The sequence below is a fragment of the Alligator mississippiensis genome, chromosome 5 (assembly GCF_030867095.1).
Source record: "Alligator mississippiensis isolate rAllMis1 chromosome 5, rAllMis1, whole genome shotgun sequence".
Classification (NCBI taxonomy): Eukaryota; Metazoa; Chordata; order Crocodylia; family Alligatoridae; genus Alligator; species Alligator mississippiensis.
Window position 1 is genome coordinate 69,572,208 of NC_081828.1, and position 21,109 is coordinate 69,593,316.

General features: G+C 41.1%; 1 protein-coding gene across 5 annotated transcripts in view; it reads right to left on the reverse strand.

Annotated features, from left to right (window-relative positions):
• Positions 1–2,430: 2,430 nt before the first annotated feature.
• The window catches only part of NTNG1 (netrin G1), a 290,497-nt gene continuing 271,818 nt past the window's right edge, over positions 2,431–21,109 (reverse strand). For all 5 annotated transcript variants that reach the window (XM_019479362.2, XM_014602090.3, XM_014602089.3 and 2 more), the window contains one exon: positions 2,431–5,192. In XM_019479362.2, coding sequence (XP_019334907.1) covers positions 4,966–5,192 — 227 coding nt within the window. In that variant the 3' untranslated portion in view covers positions 2,431–4,965. The remainder of the gene's footprint in view (positions 5,193–21,109) is intronic.

The window sequence follows — 21,109 nt, forward strand, 5'->3', positions numbered from 1 at the left end:
GTATCAGATTCTGCTTTAGTGGATGCATTTTTGCAGCCATAAATAATTACTCTTAAATTTTTTCTCTGGCAATGAATTCCTGGAGCTAGGATTAGTAATTATATCTATGAGCAACCATGAAGACTGGTTGAGACTTGGTTGAAAATCTGGTCCCAGGTATTTCATGAAAAATATTGATCAAATTAATTATCTTGCTGGTGAATGTATGGATAAAGGAATCTAGTTATACGCCTGTGCAAATAGGGGAAAAAAAAGCCCTGTACTCACTGGCTGCAGCAGCAGTGATTGGCAGCATGAGGCAGCGGGGATCACTCCTCCCCAACCTGCTTGGCACCCGCATGGCAGATGCCTCATGGCACGGGTGGAGCGTGGCTTGGCAGGGTGCCGTGTGCTGCCAGGGAGCTGGGGCTGCTGCAGCTGAGTACTGCTAGGCTGCGGCTGACTGCTGGCGCCACCTGAATTCCCAGGCAGTGTACAGTGCCCTGCCGAGCCATGCTGCACCCACGCTATGGTGCAGCTGCCGAGCAGGATGGGAGGCGATCCCGGGGGGGGGCTCCTAATAACCACTGCCAGAGCTGGTGAGTGTGGGGCTTTTTTATTTTTTAAGTGCCAGGAGGATGGGCCAGGTGGGGGGCTGGGGCTGGGCAGGGCAGCCATGGAGGCTTCTCCTGTGGCTCCTCTGGCTGTGCCTGCCTCTGCCCCAGCAGGGGAGCCATGGGGGCTATGTTCTATGGCCGCTTGCCCAACCAGTGTGGGGTGGGAGGAGGGGGCACACTGCAAATGCAGCTTGCTCTGGGAGGAAGCAGGGCATAGCCCCCACTCCCAGTGCTGCTGTTTCCACTGGGGGAGCAGGGGCTCTGCCCTGCCACTGCTTGCTAGTTGGTGCGGGGGGTGTGGAATGCGGGCACAGTAGCACTGGAAGTGGGGGCTATGCCTTGCTGCTGCTTGCCCTCTTCTGCCCGGAGCGAGCTGTGCCCTCATCCTGGCCCCCACCCCCCTCCCCAGCTGGGCAAGCAGCAGCAAGGCAGCGCCCCTGCTCCCAGCGCTGCTGCATCCGGATCCCGAGCACCCCCCCCCCGGCCCTGGATGGGCAGCTTGTGCCAGCCCCAGCCCCAGCCCCAATTCCTCCCTTCCCTATGCCTCTTCTGGATATCAGCAGTATTTTGCTGACAGAACAATTTGGGGGCATTTTAGTGGCAGGGGGAATTTTATAGAGGGTTGCACATGCAGCAGTAGCAGCAAGAAGCAGCACCAGGACTAGCCCACCTTGGGATTGAGCTGCATTATTTCAGCCTGCAGCTTCAGAAAGGTTGCTAACCCCTGACATGTTGCCTTAGAGTTATCAGCAAGATATAGACACACACACCCTTGGTTCCCATACTATCTCGTATTAAAACATAAGATCAACTAGTATGAGAGGCCAATGAATTGGGTTAAACAGGCTTTTTATGAATTTACAAGAACATTATACTGCATATCTGTATAATGTACCTCTTGGAAGAAGAGGCTGTAACCCAGACATATGCATGAGTTGCACCCTTTTCTGGTATTAAAGACATGTGGATCTACAACCAGAATTGAGTCCCTCATTAGCAGTAGGGAAACAAATTTGGCAAACCAATTCAAACTATATTTGTGCGTTAATTTTAAAATCATACTAGTGCAGACTGTGATCATGAAAACTAAGTAAGGCCAAACCAAGAGTTGGGCTGGAAATCTTTAACAAAAGTTAACATAGTACGGGTAATTGAGGCTGGTGTTGCACTATACCTTTCGGTTCAGGACTGGGGGTTCAGTATGTGGATGTAATTACTATAACTTAAATAGCACCTTAAATGCAAATCATTTTAAAAACATGCACAGAAGCATTAACTGTATTCAAAAAATTTACAGTATGTTGCTAGAAGTGCATTTTTTCAGATGAGGATTAAAACAGCGGTAAGAACTGTGTGTGGTCATTGAAAGATCATCTTTTGCAAGTAGCGTCAGTTCTGGCCATTTAAAAAGAAAGTGTAATTACATTCTGCTTCCCCAACTCTCCCAGAGGCTTCAATGGAAACAGCTGAGCATTGTAAAAAAAAAAAAAAAAATCTCTCCGTGTATATATGTCTGTGACCTATATCTATATATAGCGTGCACATGCAAGCACACACATTCTTGGAGTATTGTTGCACAATTTATACTTAGAATTTTCATGAACTGCAGTTCTCTTAAAGTACGCATACTTGAAAACACAAAGTTTGAAAAAAAGTGTAAAGAAAAATTGTTTTCCATTGAATGCAGATCTAAAATTGTATTTTCATTGAAAGCAAGTTGACCTAGATAGTGAAATGTAGAAAAGGTATCTAAAGGTAAAGAGCTAGCTAAGCATGTATTCTATGTACTTCCAGATGAGCATACCCACACGAAATCGAAATACAGATGAACTGATTAAGGTATGATATTCATTTTACTTTAGCATTGGGTGGCAGTCTCCCATAAGCAAACGTGCAAAACATGTCTTCAGAGAACTTTTACAAAATCTCAAGTGCATAACGACAGTTAAAGTGCATCCTTTCTAATAATGACATGGTCTACATTTGGTCTGTACTAATAAACTTTAAGACAACTTAAATTCCACATTTTAATATTAGAAATCCACTTAATTATAAGTAATCTTCATCTCTGTATGCCACCTGTATTTGCATTTATATTTTGCAGTGAGACAGCAATATAATTTTCTGTTTATTGTCATGGGTATGCTTCTACTGTAAATCTACAATTTTATGTAGGCACTGCTGGCACATGGCCAAACCCATGATTAAGTATCTTATACAGCACACCAAAAGAAAATGTTAGTATGAGTAACAAATGTTCCACATGCAGGGCTAGGATGTTAGCCTGAACAAGTATTATCTGTTTACTTGTATTGACATCCTTCGTATGGGCTCTTTTAGAAACAAAAGTGAGAAAAATGTTCTCCCTCCCTGCCCCAGCATTTCTATGGGTATTTACTAGTTTACTGGAAAACTATTTATTAGTTTACTGGTTTTTATTTTACTTGGAAGTAGGGAAGCTATCAAAATAATCTAGTTTACAAAACTGTAGTCTATTCAACACGAAGGAACAAGAGTCCAGGTAGAATATATTGATTTAAAAAATGCTGTCTGTGTAGATTAATTTTCTTTTATAGGCTATTACTATTGGTAAAATATTTACACTGCACATGCCAAATATTGCTTGGAAATGAACATATGTGCTGCTATTACTTTTTGATTTTCTTTGTCTTTGAAACACTGCTGTGGTGTTGGGTTGCCTCCACTTTTCTCTCTATTCCTTGTTGTCACACACACTAATTGGCCTAATAACAGGCAAAACCAAGAATTTATTACACCTTGGGCAATACTTAAAACAAACTTTATTTGCTGGAGCAGCACTTTTTATCTACTTGCTGCTGTATATTTTGACACTCCCTCTAAGTGCTAAATTTGACTTTATTAAAAGTTAAATCACCAAACTCCCTTTTTGTGATTGCTGCTGCTTTTGCATTTTCTGAGGCAGACTTGTACATATATAAACGTTTCATTTTAATGAAGCTTTAGGACATACAAATTTAAGCCATGACTATAAGTTCTTCATTACTGTCATGCAGCCAAAAGCTGCATGAATAAAAAATAATAATAAAAATAAACCCACAATCCTAATACTTTGAAAAAGTAGCCTTGGGATAATAACAGTGACCTGAGAGAATAATGGTACGAGCTGGGAGCTTAAATACTGTGTGGTGGGGTGGTCCTTGGAGTTTTGTATATTTTTCTAAATATCTAGATATTTTTGGGTTTAATGGTTTGCAAAAGGAAAAAAAGTGTTAGACTTCACTGCAAACTGCATTCTGCCTTTTAATTTACATTTTATTCATATAGAAGATGGTAAAATGATCAAGGAAAGTGTTTCCTTTAAATAGTTTTTAAAAAACAGCAATGCAAATCCCCTGAAATTGTTTATGCAGGAATTTTTATTCTTTTAAATCTTCCAGTGTTAAAGCAACAAGAAAACATTTAGAATGTCCTTTGGTGGAATCTTATTACACTTGTTATATATGTAAACTGATATTCTTTGATGCCAGCACGTTGCCCATACAGAGAAATCTCTGCACAATTAAATGAAAGGAAAAAAAGGACCAAATAAAAAGTAATATTTTTTCATATCTGATTAGAATTAAATACATTAACAAATTGTCTGGTAACACAAATTGGCAATAATACAAAAAATCTACATTGTACATTAGTTCAAGAAAAATAACTTCATTTGAATACAAAAGGATAAATACACTTTTGTCCTATAGCCACTCTTGTACAATAGGTGAACACAGCATCTTAATGATGCTGTGCTGCTAAGATATACAAGGATATGACTGGCTTGAGTTTTATTGAGGGGGCTGTTACACGTGTGCATCACTAACATCAGACAAAGAAATCTTTCAACCAACAAGGGTTACAGAGCAACGTTCACTAAAGCACAGGTTGGAAAGGATTCAGGGATTGAAGCAGGCCAATATGGCAGCTTGAACAGATTTCCTTATACCCACAATGCACTGACAGCAAAGAATGCCTCTATTTGGTTGGTCCACACACTGGGCAGAGGTACAGTAGCACACCATATTGGAGTAGCAAATGTTTTTATATTCCATTTTGGGGGCTGTCAAAGCCTTTTCAATCCTGTGTAAGCTTTGCAGCTGGCATTGTGATTTGCAGTAATAGAATTGGCAGCTGCCAACTTGTCTTGAGTCAGAAATTAACAGTCTTGACTCAGAGCGCTGTCCACAATTAATTAATATGGCTTAGTTCAGTTAGGCCTTCTTACTTTATATGTGGTTTTTTCTGTTTCTTTTTTATTTTAGTAGCAAATGCTTGGATTCTATTTTGCTTTCATGTGGCACATTCCATTTGAAGCAGTCTGAACACGATGCCATCGACCATATGGGGTCTAGAATATGAAAAGTCCAGTTACTCCTAGTAGAGTAGTCAGCAGTAATAGAGGGCCATGTGATATTGCCCTCTGGGCTGAATTTTGGTTGCAGCCTCCTGGATCCCTTTCACACTTCAACTTCTCGCATAAAATGCCAGTATAAGCTGGAGGGCATTGGCATCGCACGTTGTTGATGCATGTTCCTCCATTCTGGCAATGTAGTAGTTCGTTGTCACATACATTTTCTGCAGGATTGAGGGAAAAGAAAAAGAATAGCAGAATAAATTTAAGTTCAACTGTTAAAGACAGCTTATAACTAAAAATAAATCTATTGGCTTCCCCCCCATTTTGAAATGTAAGCAAGATATGCGTTTCCAGTTTCTGAACAACTGCAGTTGAGCCTTTTTTATATTAGGTATTTTTTCATAAATATTCTTTAATTTTAGAGAAGATTATAATTCATTTCAAACTACAAAGATACTTAATACCTGCTGTTTTTCAGTGTCTTGATTTTTATTGTTATTGCTGAACTGGAACGCTAGATAAGTGCATTCTTTGAAAGGGGCAACAAGTACTCGAGAAGCGCAGAGGTCTTGGGAAAGATTAATGGCAATTAAAAATGCAACGTGGCTTTGTTGAAATGAAAAGAACTCAAAGAAATCAGCCCCTAATATTGAATAGCTTTTACATATTAATGTACTGGCAGAAAAACAAAAAGGCATGAGGTGGGTATAGCATAGGTAAGTCAGCATGCTCTTAGATGGATGTTAAATGGCTTTAGTTGCTTAAATGCATGCACCATGTACTTGTGGGAACAGAGAGAAATGGTTACATTCCATTACAAGTTCAGGTACTTCTTAATTGCATATATTTATTTCCAGTGCTTAGGTTCCAGGGTAATAAGGACCTTAGAAATATTTAAGATAGATAAAATAAATCATCTACTGATGATAAAGAAATAGGAATGGAAGGGTCAGTGTCAGGAATTCTAGACTTCCAAAGGTAGGTTTTCCTACGATATTTTAAAAATCATTTAACATTTTTCTTTACATTAATTAGAACAATGTTCATTGAAACACTCCTATTTGGTTATATATATGAATTGTCACATTCTTGTGTCAGTCTCAATTTTAGTCTAGGTTATTTTTATCAAGTAGAATACTATAGATCAGTGGTGCTCAACCTTTTGGCCCTGCAAGGCAGATGAATGGGGCAGGGCCAATCCGCAAGGCCAATTAAGCCCACACGCCAGGACTGGGCACTGGAGCCCATCACCTTCCCACTGGGATTGGTCCCCAGGGGGCCTGCTACTGCCCTGTCCAACCAGGATAGGTCTTCAGGGAGAGGCAACAGCCCCATCCCACTGGCCCAGCACCCTCCCCCTACCCCCCCACATTACGATTGGTCCCTGGGGGTCTGGCACTTTCTCCTTCCAGCCTAGCACACTGGGGCTGGGTCCCAGCAGCCCCTCCTACCCCCCCTCAACTGGGATTGGGCCCTAGCTCCGGACCAAGCTGTCCCCACTGCAAGATCCCAGTGGCTCTGGAGCAGCCCCCTGCCCTGCTCTGTCACGCGCCATGGTGGAGCTTTCTCAGCGCAGCTGCAGCTGGGGTCTCCATGGAGACTGGCCCCAGCCATGCAGGCAGGGGCTGCTGGGAAATGGAGCCTGGCTGCCGGCCGGATGGGCCATTTTGCCCACCCCTGGATTAAGGCTTGAATTTCAGAATGATGCACGTGCTTGGGAGCATTCAGCTATGGTGAGCCTGTGTTGTGGCAGGAAAGACTCAGGGATAATTGTGTTTTTTGTTTTTTTTTTCCATTCTGCCTTCCTAAAATGAGGTGGATGTTTTATTTGGAGCGTGTCATATGCAAGGAAGTACGATACTTAGATGTCTGCCTTCAGGTAAAGGAAATATGAGTGAATTTAGAACAGTGGTTCTCAACTTTACTAGACTCAAGACATCACTCTGAAAAAGCCAGCTCTTAGCTTTCACTCATCTCTTGACTACAGAAAAATAACTTAATTTTTCTGCTGCAAAGATGTCAGAAAGACCACAAAAGGTCAGAGTGTTTTTGATGCCATTGATTCCTATTCAAAATTTTTGGGTTTATTTTGTGAAGTGGATAGAGATGTTTGCACAGACAACAGTGCTAATATTGGGCAGCTGCAGCACCTAGGTTGAGAATCACTAGTCTAGAGTAAGGTATGCAAGATCTGGCTCTATAATTTATAATGTTTAAGCATGTAACATCCAGGGAACACCTGAAGGAAGCAGAATAGGGAAACATAATTTTTCCACTGCCAAGTTTGCTAATTGTTGTTTCCATTCCTTTAGCAATTTTAAAAATATTTTATTATTTTAATATGAAAATATTATATATACTAAGTTTTAACTGGCACCCAGATGTAATTTTGCATAACTTTAAGAATCAGTGGATGTGTAGGATGATTTATACCAGCCAGCAACATGGCTCAAAGCACTTTTAAAAGAGATTTCAATTTGTTATAAGCCGAGCCACGTTAATCTTAGAAATCTCATTTGTGCATCCAAATGAGTCAAGTAATGAGCATGGTGCACTTTCTCCACAATATGTAACAATATAAAGTAACCAAAAAGCAACAGCTAAACAAGTTTCTCTTTTGCCACCTTTTCTCTGTGATTCCTTCAGTTCTGATGATATCTTTTATAATCCTTTGATAGATCACAAAAATGCAGCCACAGTTTCTGGTTAGTTAATATCACAAGTGAACATTAAGGTACAGCAAATGTGGTATGTTCGGGACATTATAAAGAAGACAACCATATGTCTGCATTTTAATGTTCTGTACTATAGCACATTAAATACTTCCAGTCAGGCTATACCACACACAGTGATGCCAAGTCTAGAGAGTAAACCACATTTTTAAATATTTAAAGTAATATCCTTTTTTGGTTACTACTCTTATAGCTCACACGCTGTATAGATATTTAAACTTGATCTTACAATTCATTTAGTGCCAACTTGATCACAGCAATATGCAAAGGTCATATATAAGCCCTGTTTAAATGTAAAGCTGTTGAGCTTTGCTTATTCTAATACAACAGGTTTCTGGTTGGGATGTTTCATTTGATTTGGGCAACAGCAATGGTGAAATATCTATTCCATCAATATTGAGCATTGCTTGGCTCGAATAATTGAGTGGAAATCAATAGTTAATTAAATAGTCTTTTTTTTTATAGTGAGATCTTGTTTTCTTTATGTTTGGTCCTGAATGCAAATGAGATCTTTACTAAAGTTTGCTTTTTCCAAGTAGCCAATAAAACAAGTTTATATTTCCAATTTTCTGATGTGTTTTGTTTGTTTAAAAATATTATGAGAAAGATGCTCTGATTTTTAAGAAGGCATCATCTGAAACTGATCTTGTGCCCACAGTTCTGTGAGCATGTATTACTGCGGGAGCATTTCACAGTACATCTGCAGCAAATTCTACTTGAGCTATAGACCAAGTGAAGTAGCTATTGTGAAACACCCTCTCTATAATTTGTCTATGCCATATCAACGATGCTGTTTTTCAAATTTGGCCTGATAGTTCTAGTTACTTAAATATCATAAAAGAATGTGTGGATAGAAGTCTTCATTTTCAGTGTTTCTGTGTATTCACAGAAATGCATACAAATGCACATGAAAGTTGAAAGAGGCATAATCAAATGATTTAAGTGAAGGACTACAAGTTAGAAATGTTGGAGTTTCTATCTAACTGCTGTCACTAACTTCTTTATGAGCCTGAAAAGCCATTTCACCTCTATTTCTCAGTTTCTTCTTTCATAATACATGGAAAATTTTAATAAAATTGTATTGTGTTTGTCAATCTTATTTTCTTTGTGCTGTTCTAACTAGCTCTTATACCGTTACCCATCTTACAGCCAGAAGATAGGGAAGCATGGCACCTTAGGGCATCTATACACGTGATGGAGCTCTGCTCTGACACGTGCTAATAAGCACGTGTCAGAGCAGACTCGATTAATCAAGTCTGCTGAAGTGCGCTAATTAGCGCACTCCAGCACGTTCTGCATCATGCATATTCAGTGTCCCAGTGTTTCAAATGGCGGCTGGGGCACTTTAAAGCTTGTTGAATGAGCTTTAGTTGAAGTGCCCCCTCTGCCATTTTGAAGTGAGGGACACTGAATACATGTAACCCTGCAGGAACTTTAGTTAGAGCAGCTGTCAAGAGTTGCTCTAATTAAAGCACCCCCCCCCCTCCATCCCAAAGCACATGTACAGATGCCCTTAAAGACTAACTGCCTCTCTACTTTAAAGTGGTGAATAACCCATTGCTTGCACAGAAAACATTTTAGGATTACAGACACTGTAATGTCAATAATTACAATAACGTTGCAGTTATTATTTATGCTGCTATTGCATTGAAACATGCATAACTTCCAGCTAACATGTCCAGCCTGTAATACAAAACTAGATATTTGTGTCCATATTTGAATTTTGACTCAAAGCTGATCATTTAATTAAGCTTACACAAATACTGCAAAGATCAACTGAAGGAGGCGAGTATTTGAATTATAGTTCTGAAAATCTCTTTATATTTTAGCAGTAATGTTATATGCAGTATTTTGCAAAGATGCTTTACTCTGACTTTTGTTTTATTACAAACAAAATTGTTTGTAATAAAATTGTTTTCTTACCTTTATCATTAAAACAAGCAAACAAAAAACTGCTCTGAATGTTATAAACTGAAAAAGGCTCTAATTTTCCTCAGTTCTTTTAAAGAAATGTTCTGAAAAAAAGTCCTGAAGTAGTACAGTCATTTCTGCAGCCAGAAATGAGTGATATCTAACTTCTTGAAAATTTCTATGATTGGACATTGGGCACCAAAGACAAGCCTGAATAATAAATTTTACTTTCTGTCTTAGTTTTGTATCTAAATATTACAACATGTACCTCAGCAACAATCTGAATATCAATTGGGCTTCTTCCTATTAGAAATTGAAAATTAAGCCAAATAAGCAGTGGATTTTTTGTAAAGTTAACAAAAGACAAAGGTGATCCCACCAAGCTTGTCTCCACTTACATTCTTACCTAAAACTGTAAGCCAGGAAACAAATTCTGGAGTAATGAGACACAATATAACTAATCTTAAAAGAGAGAGGTATGTGAGTTGAAGTCAGATGGATGGCACGGTAGAAGTGCACTTTATAGAACAAGGGGCTTCAACCCCTAGGCTATGGCTCAGATTTGACCCCTGGACCTGGGTCATCTGACCCAGGTGCTCACCACAGGTCTGAAAATTTGAGGGTGCGGGAGCAGTTGCCAATCTCCTGCTATCAAGTGTTTGGACTTGTGGGGAGCCCCACAGACTGGATAGCGTGGCCCTGTCACTAGATCTAACACATAGGGCAGTGTGGCGCCTAATCCCAGTGTGGGGTGTCAGGGCTTAATCCCTGCGTGCAGGGCCTGATCCTAGCAGGTGGGGAATGGCATAGGGCCTGACCCGGGCATACAGGGACCAGCTGAGATGTGTGGGGCTCACCTGTGGGGCAGAAAGGCTGAGCACCACTGTTATAGACTAACTGAAGCAGAGATGTATAAGCTTTCTGATGTATAGTATGATGAAATTAACCCTTGTTTATAAAATGTTATGCATCTCTGATTCAGTTAATTTATAAGCTGCATCTCTACCCTGCCTTAATCTTAAAAGAGTTGTGTGCTTTAAATACCTGCAAATTAGGCTGCAGGTCTCCAACAGTGAAAAGACATCACATGAATTTCAAGATTAAAAAAAATAGGACTTGTGGATATCTGCTTCTCAATTCAGAGTGACTGCTGCACCCTCTGATAAGGTGTCTCCACGGCTTTTGCCTTATTTTGATGATGATCTGCATTTTGGTTTACTCAGCTGTTAGTACATGGACTACACCCTTCTTGTGGAATTCTTAAACGGCTGTACCAGCCGGGTGAAAGCCACCTCCAGAAGCAGACACACTTTTCAAGTTTTGCAAATCCTGGAAAAGTTATGCCAAAGTTGCTGAGATACTATTAATTTTCTAATTTAAAATTAGGCATCTTTCAGAAAGTAATCATTAATAAAATACTGACATATTTTGTAGGTTAGGACTTCCATAAATACTGAAAATATGCTTTGATTCAAGTCACAAAATATTCACATTACATCATTTGTTTGTAATTTCAAAGTAATTCAAATGCAATTCAATTTAAAAAAGTAAAGCCAAAAGACTAGCCTGCTTCTTTCTGCCAGCTCTGGCAGTTGAAATGGCAAGTGGTATATTAGTGGTCCATAGAATTTAGCTCAGATGCTTAATCAAACATATTGAGGATAGCTGATAAATTTTGACAAGTTTATACAGTATTTTGAAGCATAATACATGAATAATTCATGGAAAAATGTGTTTAAAGCTCATGCATTTGCAATAAAAAGTTTGTATTAGGCCCACATTTAATTCTGAAATATCAGTAAAGATGATGTGACTATGATTCAGAGAAATATAATAAACAAATTATCTCTTCTTAAAGTGGGGAGAATGGGAACCAAATATGAGTTCTTTGTACTTGTATAGTCTATTGGAGAGCTACTCAAGATACAAGAAAGTAAGTTTTACTCCTTTTTCTGGGACATCTTTTTCCACTTCTATGTTCAGCTTGCCAACTATAGCACCTTAACTGAAAAAATAATGTAGTCGGGTGGGTCAGCACATAGATAAGAGAGAGAACATGGCATTTTTTCAAAAAGAAAGTAAAAGGACTTTTGCCTTCTGAGATCTGGGAAAGGTGATGCTACTGATTTCCTGCACAAATTTAGGACAACTATTGGATTTTTTTTTTTGTGCTAAGAAGTATAAATGAGACTATTAAGAATAGAATAGAAAGCAAACCTGTGGCAAAACAGAGAATAGTTATTCCTCCCTGAATCTTTCTCCTTTCATACCTCAATTAATTTACAGTTGTACACTTTTTAAATCTTTTAAAATGTTTCAGTCTACACTCTCTATACCTTCCTCCTTTTTTTCCAAGATGTTTTGTGACCTTTTTCATTGTTACCATATTTACCCAAATCCAAGTCAAATTTTAAATGAATATAGTTTCATAGTTGGTAGGGTTGGAAGGGACCTGAGCAGATCATCAAGTCTGACCCCCTGCCATGGGCAGGAAAGAATGGTCAAACGACCCCGGCAAGGTGATTATCTAGCCTCCTTTTGAAAACGATATGACCCCCCCGCCTCCCCCCCCAACACTTAAATTCTATATGTGGAAACTTTAAAAAAAATGTTATAATTTTTCATGTGTAGAAATTAATTATGGAAGAGTCATCTTAAATTGATTTCCCTACCACTGCTGCATCGGGGAAAACAGCAGCAGCAGGGAGGCAAGCAGTGGTGTGGAGTCAGGTTGGGGGGGCAAGTGGCTTGACTCCTGCCTTCTGCCCCCCCACTTTGCCCCCTGATGCCTGTTTCTCCACCTTCTGCCCCTCTGTGCTTGCCCCCCCCAACTTGGTACCTGTCCCCTTGCCACCTGTACTTTCTTGGTGCCTGTGACCCCCTGGACACCTCCCCCTACCACTTGCTCCCCAACTTCTCTCTTCCTCATCACCTACCCCCTCTGCTGCTTACCCTCTGTTGCAGCTCCAGCACCTACCTAGCCAGATGTCAGCAGTTGTGGTGGTGGCAGCTCCAGCCCTGGGGCTGGGACTCGGTTGGAGCCAGAGCTGCCACCACTGCATCCACCGCTGCCTGGCTTACAGGTGCTGGAGCTGTGATTGAGGGTTAGTAGCAGTGGAGGAGAAGGTGACAGGTGGTAGGCAGGGGGTAGGGGTAGAGGCAGTAGGGGGTGTCCATGGGGTGAAGCAAGGGGCCAGGTGGTATGGCAAGGCAGAGGCAGTTGGGGGCCAGATGGTAGGTGGAGGGGAGGCAAAGGCTGTGATTTCCAACTCTGACCCTGGGCTTGGATCAGGGCCAGAGCCATAGCAAATGCCTCCATGCCCCCTGGCCTTGTACTCAAATTCAAATTAAGGGACTTTCCTCACCATGTTGAATGGGGAAAAGAAACCTCATCTTAAATTTTAAAAAAATGAAACTATTTAATATTTCATGAAAACTATAGTTTTCATTTTATTTCATTATTTTTCTTCAGTGTCTTCTCAAACTCCTCCTTTCCTCTCTCTCTTATGTCATCTCCAGGGATCCTGGTTTTCTCTTATGAAAAGGTACTGCTAATCCTCCAAATGCACAAGTTTTGGAGAGTGAAAGCATGGCAGTCATACTGGGGAGTCAGCTTCCATGTGTTAATGGACTGACAGCCTAGATTGTGCTTACAATCTTGACTTCAGTAGGTTTTGGGTTATGCCCTAGGGATAGTGAATTAGCCAGGAGTAGTTAATTTACCAGGAGTCTAAGGTTGATATCCTGCTCCTAAATGTTACAGAAGTTTTGCAACCTATTTCACTGGGCCCAGGATTTCATCCATGGCGAATAGCTTGGAAGACATACATACTCATTGGGCTGGGAAACAAGCTTAGCATGGAACACATTTGTCTCATGTACCAGTTGTCTGGTAAAGGATGGAATTTAATGTTATCTTTGGTGAAATCTACTTAGTTTAATTTTAATGTATTGATATATTTTTCACCCAGAGGAAGGGTTCTATTAGACCAGTGTAGTAATACACACAACCCATGCCCTGGATCTGTCTCACTGATAGTGCCACAGGCTATCAGAAGTTGAGAGAGAGGGCTAATAGGGTGCAGCCTACTGAGAATTTAGGGTCCTTGGGAACCAATGGATACGGATATCAGTGGTAGGGGGCAAGTAAAGGCTGTACAAATATAGTCTTCATGAATCTTTCTTCTGGCTCGGTACCCACTGCCACCACTACCTGAATGTGGACCCAAGCCACAACCCATATGTGGACCTCCCACAGGTCCGGATCCAACCTGGTATGAGTTTAGTGCCCCTGTGTTAGAACATGAGCAGTGGAACCATTATTTATATAAAGCTATCCATAGACAGCTTTAATATATGCTGAGGTTGGCTGTATGTGGAACTGCAAACAGATCACTGGAATGCAGTAAAAGCATTAGCACTTTTATTTCATTATACATTAAACAATTTGAGTAAATCAAGGCTGAATATCAGAGGGTTTGCCTTTATCACCCAATATAAAATACACAGTAACCATGCAAAGGCTCTGTTGCATTCTTCTACAGAAGGAATTTTGCCCCACGGTCACACTGGTACAGACTCATGAGTGTATTTTAAAAACTGTTGTGGCAGGACACTGACCACTGTTGTCCCCCTGCTTTACCTGTGGTAGGTTAGGGTGCTATGCCTTGCAGTTATATAACAGAATTGATTGTGTAGTTTTAGTAATAGGTTAGACAAGGATTTGTATGGGATAGTTCTTTTTTTGATTCTATGAGAAACATAACATAACTTACGTTTATAAAATGGTTGTTGAGGAATACGGAGAAAGGGGAAAACATCCACAAGCAAAAAACTCTTGTGTGGACATGTGAACACACACAAACACTATTTTCTAATGGAGTCTCTGCAGACATGGAGGCAGAAGTAAAAATTATCCATTAATGGTCAAATGGATAGCTAGCTAGATACCGGTTTAACAGGGCATGCACATACAGAGTTAGCTATCCTATTTTTCTTTCTAAAAATATCACATTTTGGAATATCTAAATGAAAATTAAAAAGAACTTGTAAAATTACCCTGCATAACATGCAATGTTTCACAGGTATTCCATATGGCAAAACTGGATGGACCTGGACTTGTCTCTCTGTCTTTGTGAAACATCACTGACTTCAATGAGGATCCTACTGCAGAGTGGACTTCAGGGTCAGTCGGAGGTATAACTATGAACTTCGGTGCCCTGTGTGGTGACTGTGGGAGAGGCTGGCCAGCACTTACCTCGTGGCACAGGACTGCTGCTGTAGGTCTTCAATGGGCAGTTGTGACAGCAGTGCTGCAGCACTGCAGGCTTCCTAGGGGCTACCATTCTGATATCCCTTCTAAAATGGTGCCCAGGAGTCATGCATCCTCTCACTCAACCCTAGTTACACTACTGGGATCAGGCCATAGGAAAGTAAAGGAATACTGCAGGTAGTCAGGCCATCATAGCTAAGATATATTGGGTTATTTTTTAGGCGTGACTATTACGTTTATCATTTCAACAGTTCTAAAAGGCCTTACTTGTAACTGTGCAATTATTGGTGCTTCAGCTATAGATGATATAATAAAAACTGAATTTTAAGAGTTTAATCTCATCTATTTGAAATGATATATGACTGAAAACTAGATTCATTTTTTTTAATAAGAAAGAAACAAATATTTAGCTTGGGTGTAGTTTTGGGTTATTATTCTGTTTGACTAAGCCAAATTGTTTTTTAAGTTTTAATTTTTCTGATACTCATATCATACATATATATATATGTGTGTGTTTCTAAATGTGTATTATTCTTTCTTAGGGATTGGAGTATGAAAAATAGCTACTGCTTTTCCATAGCAATAACTATTCATAATGATTTTTTTTGTAGTGACACTAATTCACTATTTGCTGCAATGGGACATAATATCACTATCATTACCGTACGACAATGTCAAATCAAGTCCAGGTAGACTTTTTCTGCAAATCTATCAAGATAATATTCCAAAGTTATGACTGAATTAATCAGTGTTTTTATGTGTAAGCTTAAAGAGACACTCTTAGAGTGTTGGGATGATAAATTCTAATGCAAAGATTTCCAATGGAAGGGTGAAACAATATCCTGACTAATTAAGTCTTGTACTTAAAATTGTACTTAAAATTAAGTCAAGGAAATAAAAAGAGAGTTGCATGAAGAGATGCACAGCACCTCCATCTCAATGGGCAAATCTACACGAGAAGTTTACTGCACAGTTGACTAATTAATTGCACAGCAAACATCTCAATGTCTACATGTGCACCTCTATTAGGCTGGAGTAAACTAATTTACTCTGTAGCAGGATTGTACTTGTAAATACAAGTATTATCTTTTTTGTGCAGTAAAAAAAATCTCTGCAGCAGTGTACATGTAGACACTGGAAGGGCTGACTGGGGAATGGGGGTGCCTCAGTGTGGGGGCTGCCTGTTGGCTAGACCCACACTGAAGCTCCCTCATGCCCCAGCCAGCCCCTGTGCAGCATGTTGAGTTGGGGGGAGCAGCTATAAGCTCCACAGTTCATTCATGCCCTGTAATAGCAAGTGTTGTTGCATCCAGTGTGTCTTAAAAGGGCCAACTAAACACTCCCATGAATAGAGGCTGTTTTTTTTTTAAACCAGAACACTGCCTGGGAAAGGGATTGCGTGGACTGTGTAGAAATGTTTTAATTCTCTGCTATGTGGTGAATAGATTTTAAGATAATTTTCATTTTTTTTTTTTTTTTTTTTTTTTACTGGCTTTATACAATCTCAGGCCTTGTACATCCCTTCAGTTTGTCCTGGGACCATTGCTGTTCTCCCAGGAGAAACTATGAGTGTATAGATGTTCAGCTCTTTTTCCCCACAGTAAAAAATGGCTGCTCCAGGAGAAAAATAACCTGGGAAGAACCAAGGTTAAATGGCTCCCAGTAGACTTTCTCCTGGGAGTATGAATATCTGTACGTGCTGTAACTTCTCTCAAAATATAGTCTTCCAGCATTCTCCCCTCACCCCCGCCCAGGATGACAGTGTGTCACTGTTCCAGCAGGGAGTAGAACACACACCTTTCACAATCCCCAAATTGTGCTGCAGAGAAACACAGGCTCACCTAGGGCATTCTGGGTCAGCCAATCAGGGCTGCCCTATAAGTGCTGCCATCTGTTGTTAGGCAACTAAGGGAGCCTGAAGAGCATGTTGAAATATGTGCACACCCTCCTCAACCCCCACCACCAATCTCTCCACACTTCACAGCCCCAGAATTCAAATGTTTGTACATGTGGCTCTGTATAAGCTTTTCTACCAGGAGAACTAACCTGGGAGAATTCTCCCAGGTGTTTGAATGTGTGTACTCAGCCATAGTGTTGATTAGACTCCTGAAGCAGTGGTGATGCACAGGGGGTGCATGTGCACCCCGTCAGCCAGTGTTCCTGGGCGGGGGGGTGGGCAGGCAAAAGCTCTGGTGCTCCCCCTGAGGGTGCTGGCCAGGGAGTGCAATGGGAGAAGTGTTCTCCGCGGCTGATCCCACCAACCTATAAGTGCCAGCCACATGCCTGGAAGTGCCAGGTGCAGGCTGACAGGATCCCCCCCGCCCCCCCAATCACTGACTGTCCAGTCAGGGGGACAAGTGCCCCCCCCCCCCGACTCAGGAGGCATCAGTCGCCCATGTCCTGGGGTTACAAATCTGAACTGGGAAAGTGCTAATTGCCTCTTGGGAGGATCTTGGCTCCCTAAACTTATGCTGAAGTCAATACTTTAAAAGGGTTTACTGATAGCACATTCTGCATATTTCCATGACTTTCAAAATGTTATGTCTGGACTAGCTCACTCAAAAATTGTGTTTCAGAAACACTGGGCTCCACCTTTCATGGACTCCCCCCACTCCAGCTGGAGTGTCAGAACTGCAATCTCTACTCTTAAGGACTTCAAGTATCTATACAGGAAGCTGAGGGTAAGCTTTTTCTACCAGGTGCACAAACCTGGAAAATTCTTTCAGATTATTTGAATGTGTGTATGCAGCCTCTAGCAGAGACGATACGTAGCAGGTGCACATGCACCCCATGCGTGGTGGTTCACCGCCTGCAAAAAGGCACTGCTGACACTGTCAGCAGCGCCTGTGGACGGTTGCTGCTTGCCACCCCGGTGGCGCCTGTGGGTGGGCCATCATTGCCCCTGGCCACCACCTGTGGGTGGTCACCAACCTGTGGTTGGTGCTCACCATTCCACCCCCCCGCTGCTGACAGTACTGGCAGTGTCTGCGTGAACTCCCCACTCACTGCCATCGGGCTCCTGCCACCGCCGCCACAGCCGTACCTCCCCAGCTGCCAGGGGCATGTGCCGTTCATGGCCTTTAGTTAAACCAGCTTTGACAGGACTGCAGGCAAATTTCTGGTATGAAGTTACACAGGGCTAGGATGCAGTAAAGCTCCTCTAGAGCCTCAGATACTTTTCAAAGTTGTCTTCCTCTGCTTAACACCATAAAGAAATGGTGGAAGCACTGGAGTGACTCACTCCTATTCCTAGCAGAAGTACAAATTAGTTTCTGGTGTCCAGATAGTTAAATATAGCCCATTGTGGCTAACTCCTAAAAGAAAAAAATCATTTGGGGAACAAAAGAGGTTTTTGGGGGTTTTTTTGTTTTTTTTTTTTAAAGTGGTACAGAGTTAGCAAAGAGTTGCACTCTTCTATGAGTATTGCCTGTGCTTCCACATTCTCAATTATCTGTTTGAAATTCCTGGATTGAATTAAGCAATCCACTGAATCTGTTAGAATGTCAAAGGAAGGATTTACCACAATGTCTTTTGATATAGTGGAAGAGAGAACTTAAATTTTGGAATCTACAGCCCTGCATCATAGAGATGGTACAAGAAGTATGTCAGGAGATAAATTAAGATTGCTCTATAGTATGCCTGAATTCTTGCTGTTCCGGACAAGGCCCCATAGAGCGTAGGAAATTATTAACCGACATATATCTGGAATCATCACCAAGGATCCTGGTTTTTTCTGTTTAAAAACTGCAAATTATCTGATAAAAAATTACAAATTCTCTGATTAAAAACCCCACAATTTGTGTTTTTCTGAGATTAAAAGGAAATGCCACTATATATATAGGTATCAGTTGAACACAATGTTTTATTGATATATTTACAATTTTAAAGCAATTTGGAAACCTAGACATGCCTTAATCATTAGAATAAATTAAATTCTAAATACCTATAAATTTTGGCATTTGATTTTGCTTTTTTTATCATGGAAAATCAGGGCTCCCCTTGCCCCCTTTGCTCACCAGGACATGGGTCCAACTTCAACTGTAATTCCTGCTGCTTTATGGCGCTAAGCAGCCCTGATATGACAGTGCCCTGCCCTTGCCCGTGCTGTTTTTCCTCACTCCTGACCCACAGCCCCCTGGCCCTGCCTGTGCCCTCACTCCTGACCTGCAGTCCCTGGCCCTGCCAGTATCCCTCACTCCCATCCCACAGCCCCCTGGCCCTGCCAGTGTTCCTCACTCCTGACCCACTGCCCGCCCCCAGCCTTGCTGGTGCTCCTCATGCATGTGATGGGGCAGGGGGGCACAGGCTCCACATGGGGGTGGCATAGGCATGTCACCCCCACATTTCTGAGCCCACAGAGGAACATGGGGCTGCAGACAACCTGGACCAGCTCCAAGCAGCAGCCACCTTCATGGCCCACTGGGAGGGATCCAGTGTGGGAAGGAGTGTTGTATCACCATGGCTGCCAAGCATGGAGTTGGGCTACCTGATGCTGCTGGATAGGTATGGGGCACCTCAGCACAGTGCTCCTTCCCACATAGGTCCTGCCTGGTGGGCTGAGAGGTAGCTCCTGCCTAGAGCTTGTCCAGTCTGGCTACAGCCCCACATCCTACTGTGGGTGCAGGAATCTGGGGAGGCAAGTGCCCCCCATGCATTACCTGTGCTCTCCCTGCTACTTGACTTGTGGCCTGTACCCATAATGTGTTGCCTGTGTCCCCCCATAGACTTACCTGGAGGGAGCTGTGGGAGCTGCTCTCCATTGCTGCCTGGCTGCCACATGCATGTATGCATGTGCATATGGCACTCCAAGTGTCCTGCTTTCCCCAACCCCAAGCAGCCCCTTGCAGGCTGGAACTCTGCATTTTTTCATGTTTTTCCATGGTAAATGGAAAACCAGGATCCCTGATCATCACCATTTGGTGAGCCAAACATGTGGAGGAACTCTAAAGAGCTGATATGGTTACATTACATATTTTAGGGCTAACTCAGGAAAACTCTAAGGAACAAGTTAGCCACTGCTGTTCTAAAGGGACCATAGGACCCTTCTCATCCCTATCCAACCTATAAGAATGGAGTACAGACAGGGGTGGATGTTTTTGTTTTATGGCACTTACAGATTCTTCCTAAATAAAATGGGAATCCAACACAGCTATTTATCTGAAGCACAAAGGAGCTGTAGGACAGACCTCATGAAGTTTGAGTTTCACCAGCTGTTGTTTTGATTATAACATGTTCATACAAACCAAGGCAGTGATTCAATCTTTATGCTTTGTTCCACATGTGCAATCAATACATTTGTATAGGTAAATCTTGTTCACCTTGGTTAGTCTTAAATCTTCTAAGTATGTTTTGACATTTATAGCATATCACAAGTCTCCATTTCCCAAATAATACTGGAAAATGTGCTTAGTTTGTATTATAAATGTTTTGAGATTCTTATCCTTCGTTTGTTAATTGGGAAATATCTAAGAACACTACCTAGCTAAATGTAATGTACTATATACCCTTCACTTAATTTACACTGACTTCCCTGGGGAGAAGAGCCTTATATTTTTTTAGATACTGTTTCATGAATTTGCCTCTTAATACAAATATCACCCAGGTACTGGTCCCTAATGAAACAATATGAAGGGTACTTACCGCCAAAAAAGCATAAAGTTGAGAGAAAAGGGAGGGTCCAGTATTATTGCTGTTAAAAGGCACAATTATATTAATCTGAAGGCAGAGTCTTGATCTAATTTGTTTTCATGTGTTGCTATTCTATAGTTTTGTGTAAAAGAATTGTGCTTTTAAACTACCATTCTTTGTAAGCAATACTTTGACCGACTTCAATGAGGGTTGCACAGAGAAAATTCAAGGATTAAATCTACAGCTTAATGTTTAACTGTTGTGTATTTTTTAATCCTTTCTGGTTTATCATATATAAATATATACACACACATTCAGGTAGGTTTAAAAAAAATGCTTATAATGGGTATGATAAAAAATGCATATCGAGTAACATGCACTTCAAATGTGTTTGCTTGTTGCCTGAAAGGGTCGGAATATTTTGGTTTAATTAAGTGTATACATGCTTTTTGTTAAGAAAAAGACATATTTCAATAAGTAGACAAGAATAGCTAGAAAGAAAAAAAAAATCAGGTCTGTAATGTAAATTTTCCTTTAGGATACATGCTGTGCATAGCAAAAATGCTTATAAAAATTCTTTGAAAATAATGACTGC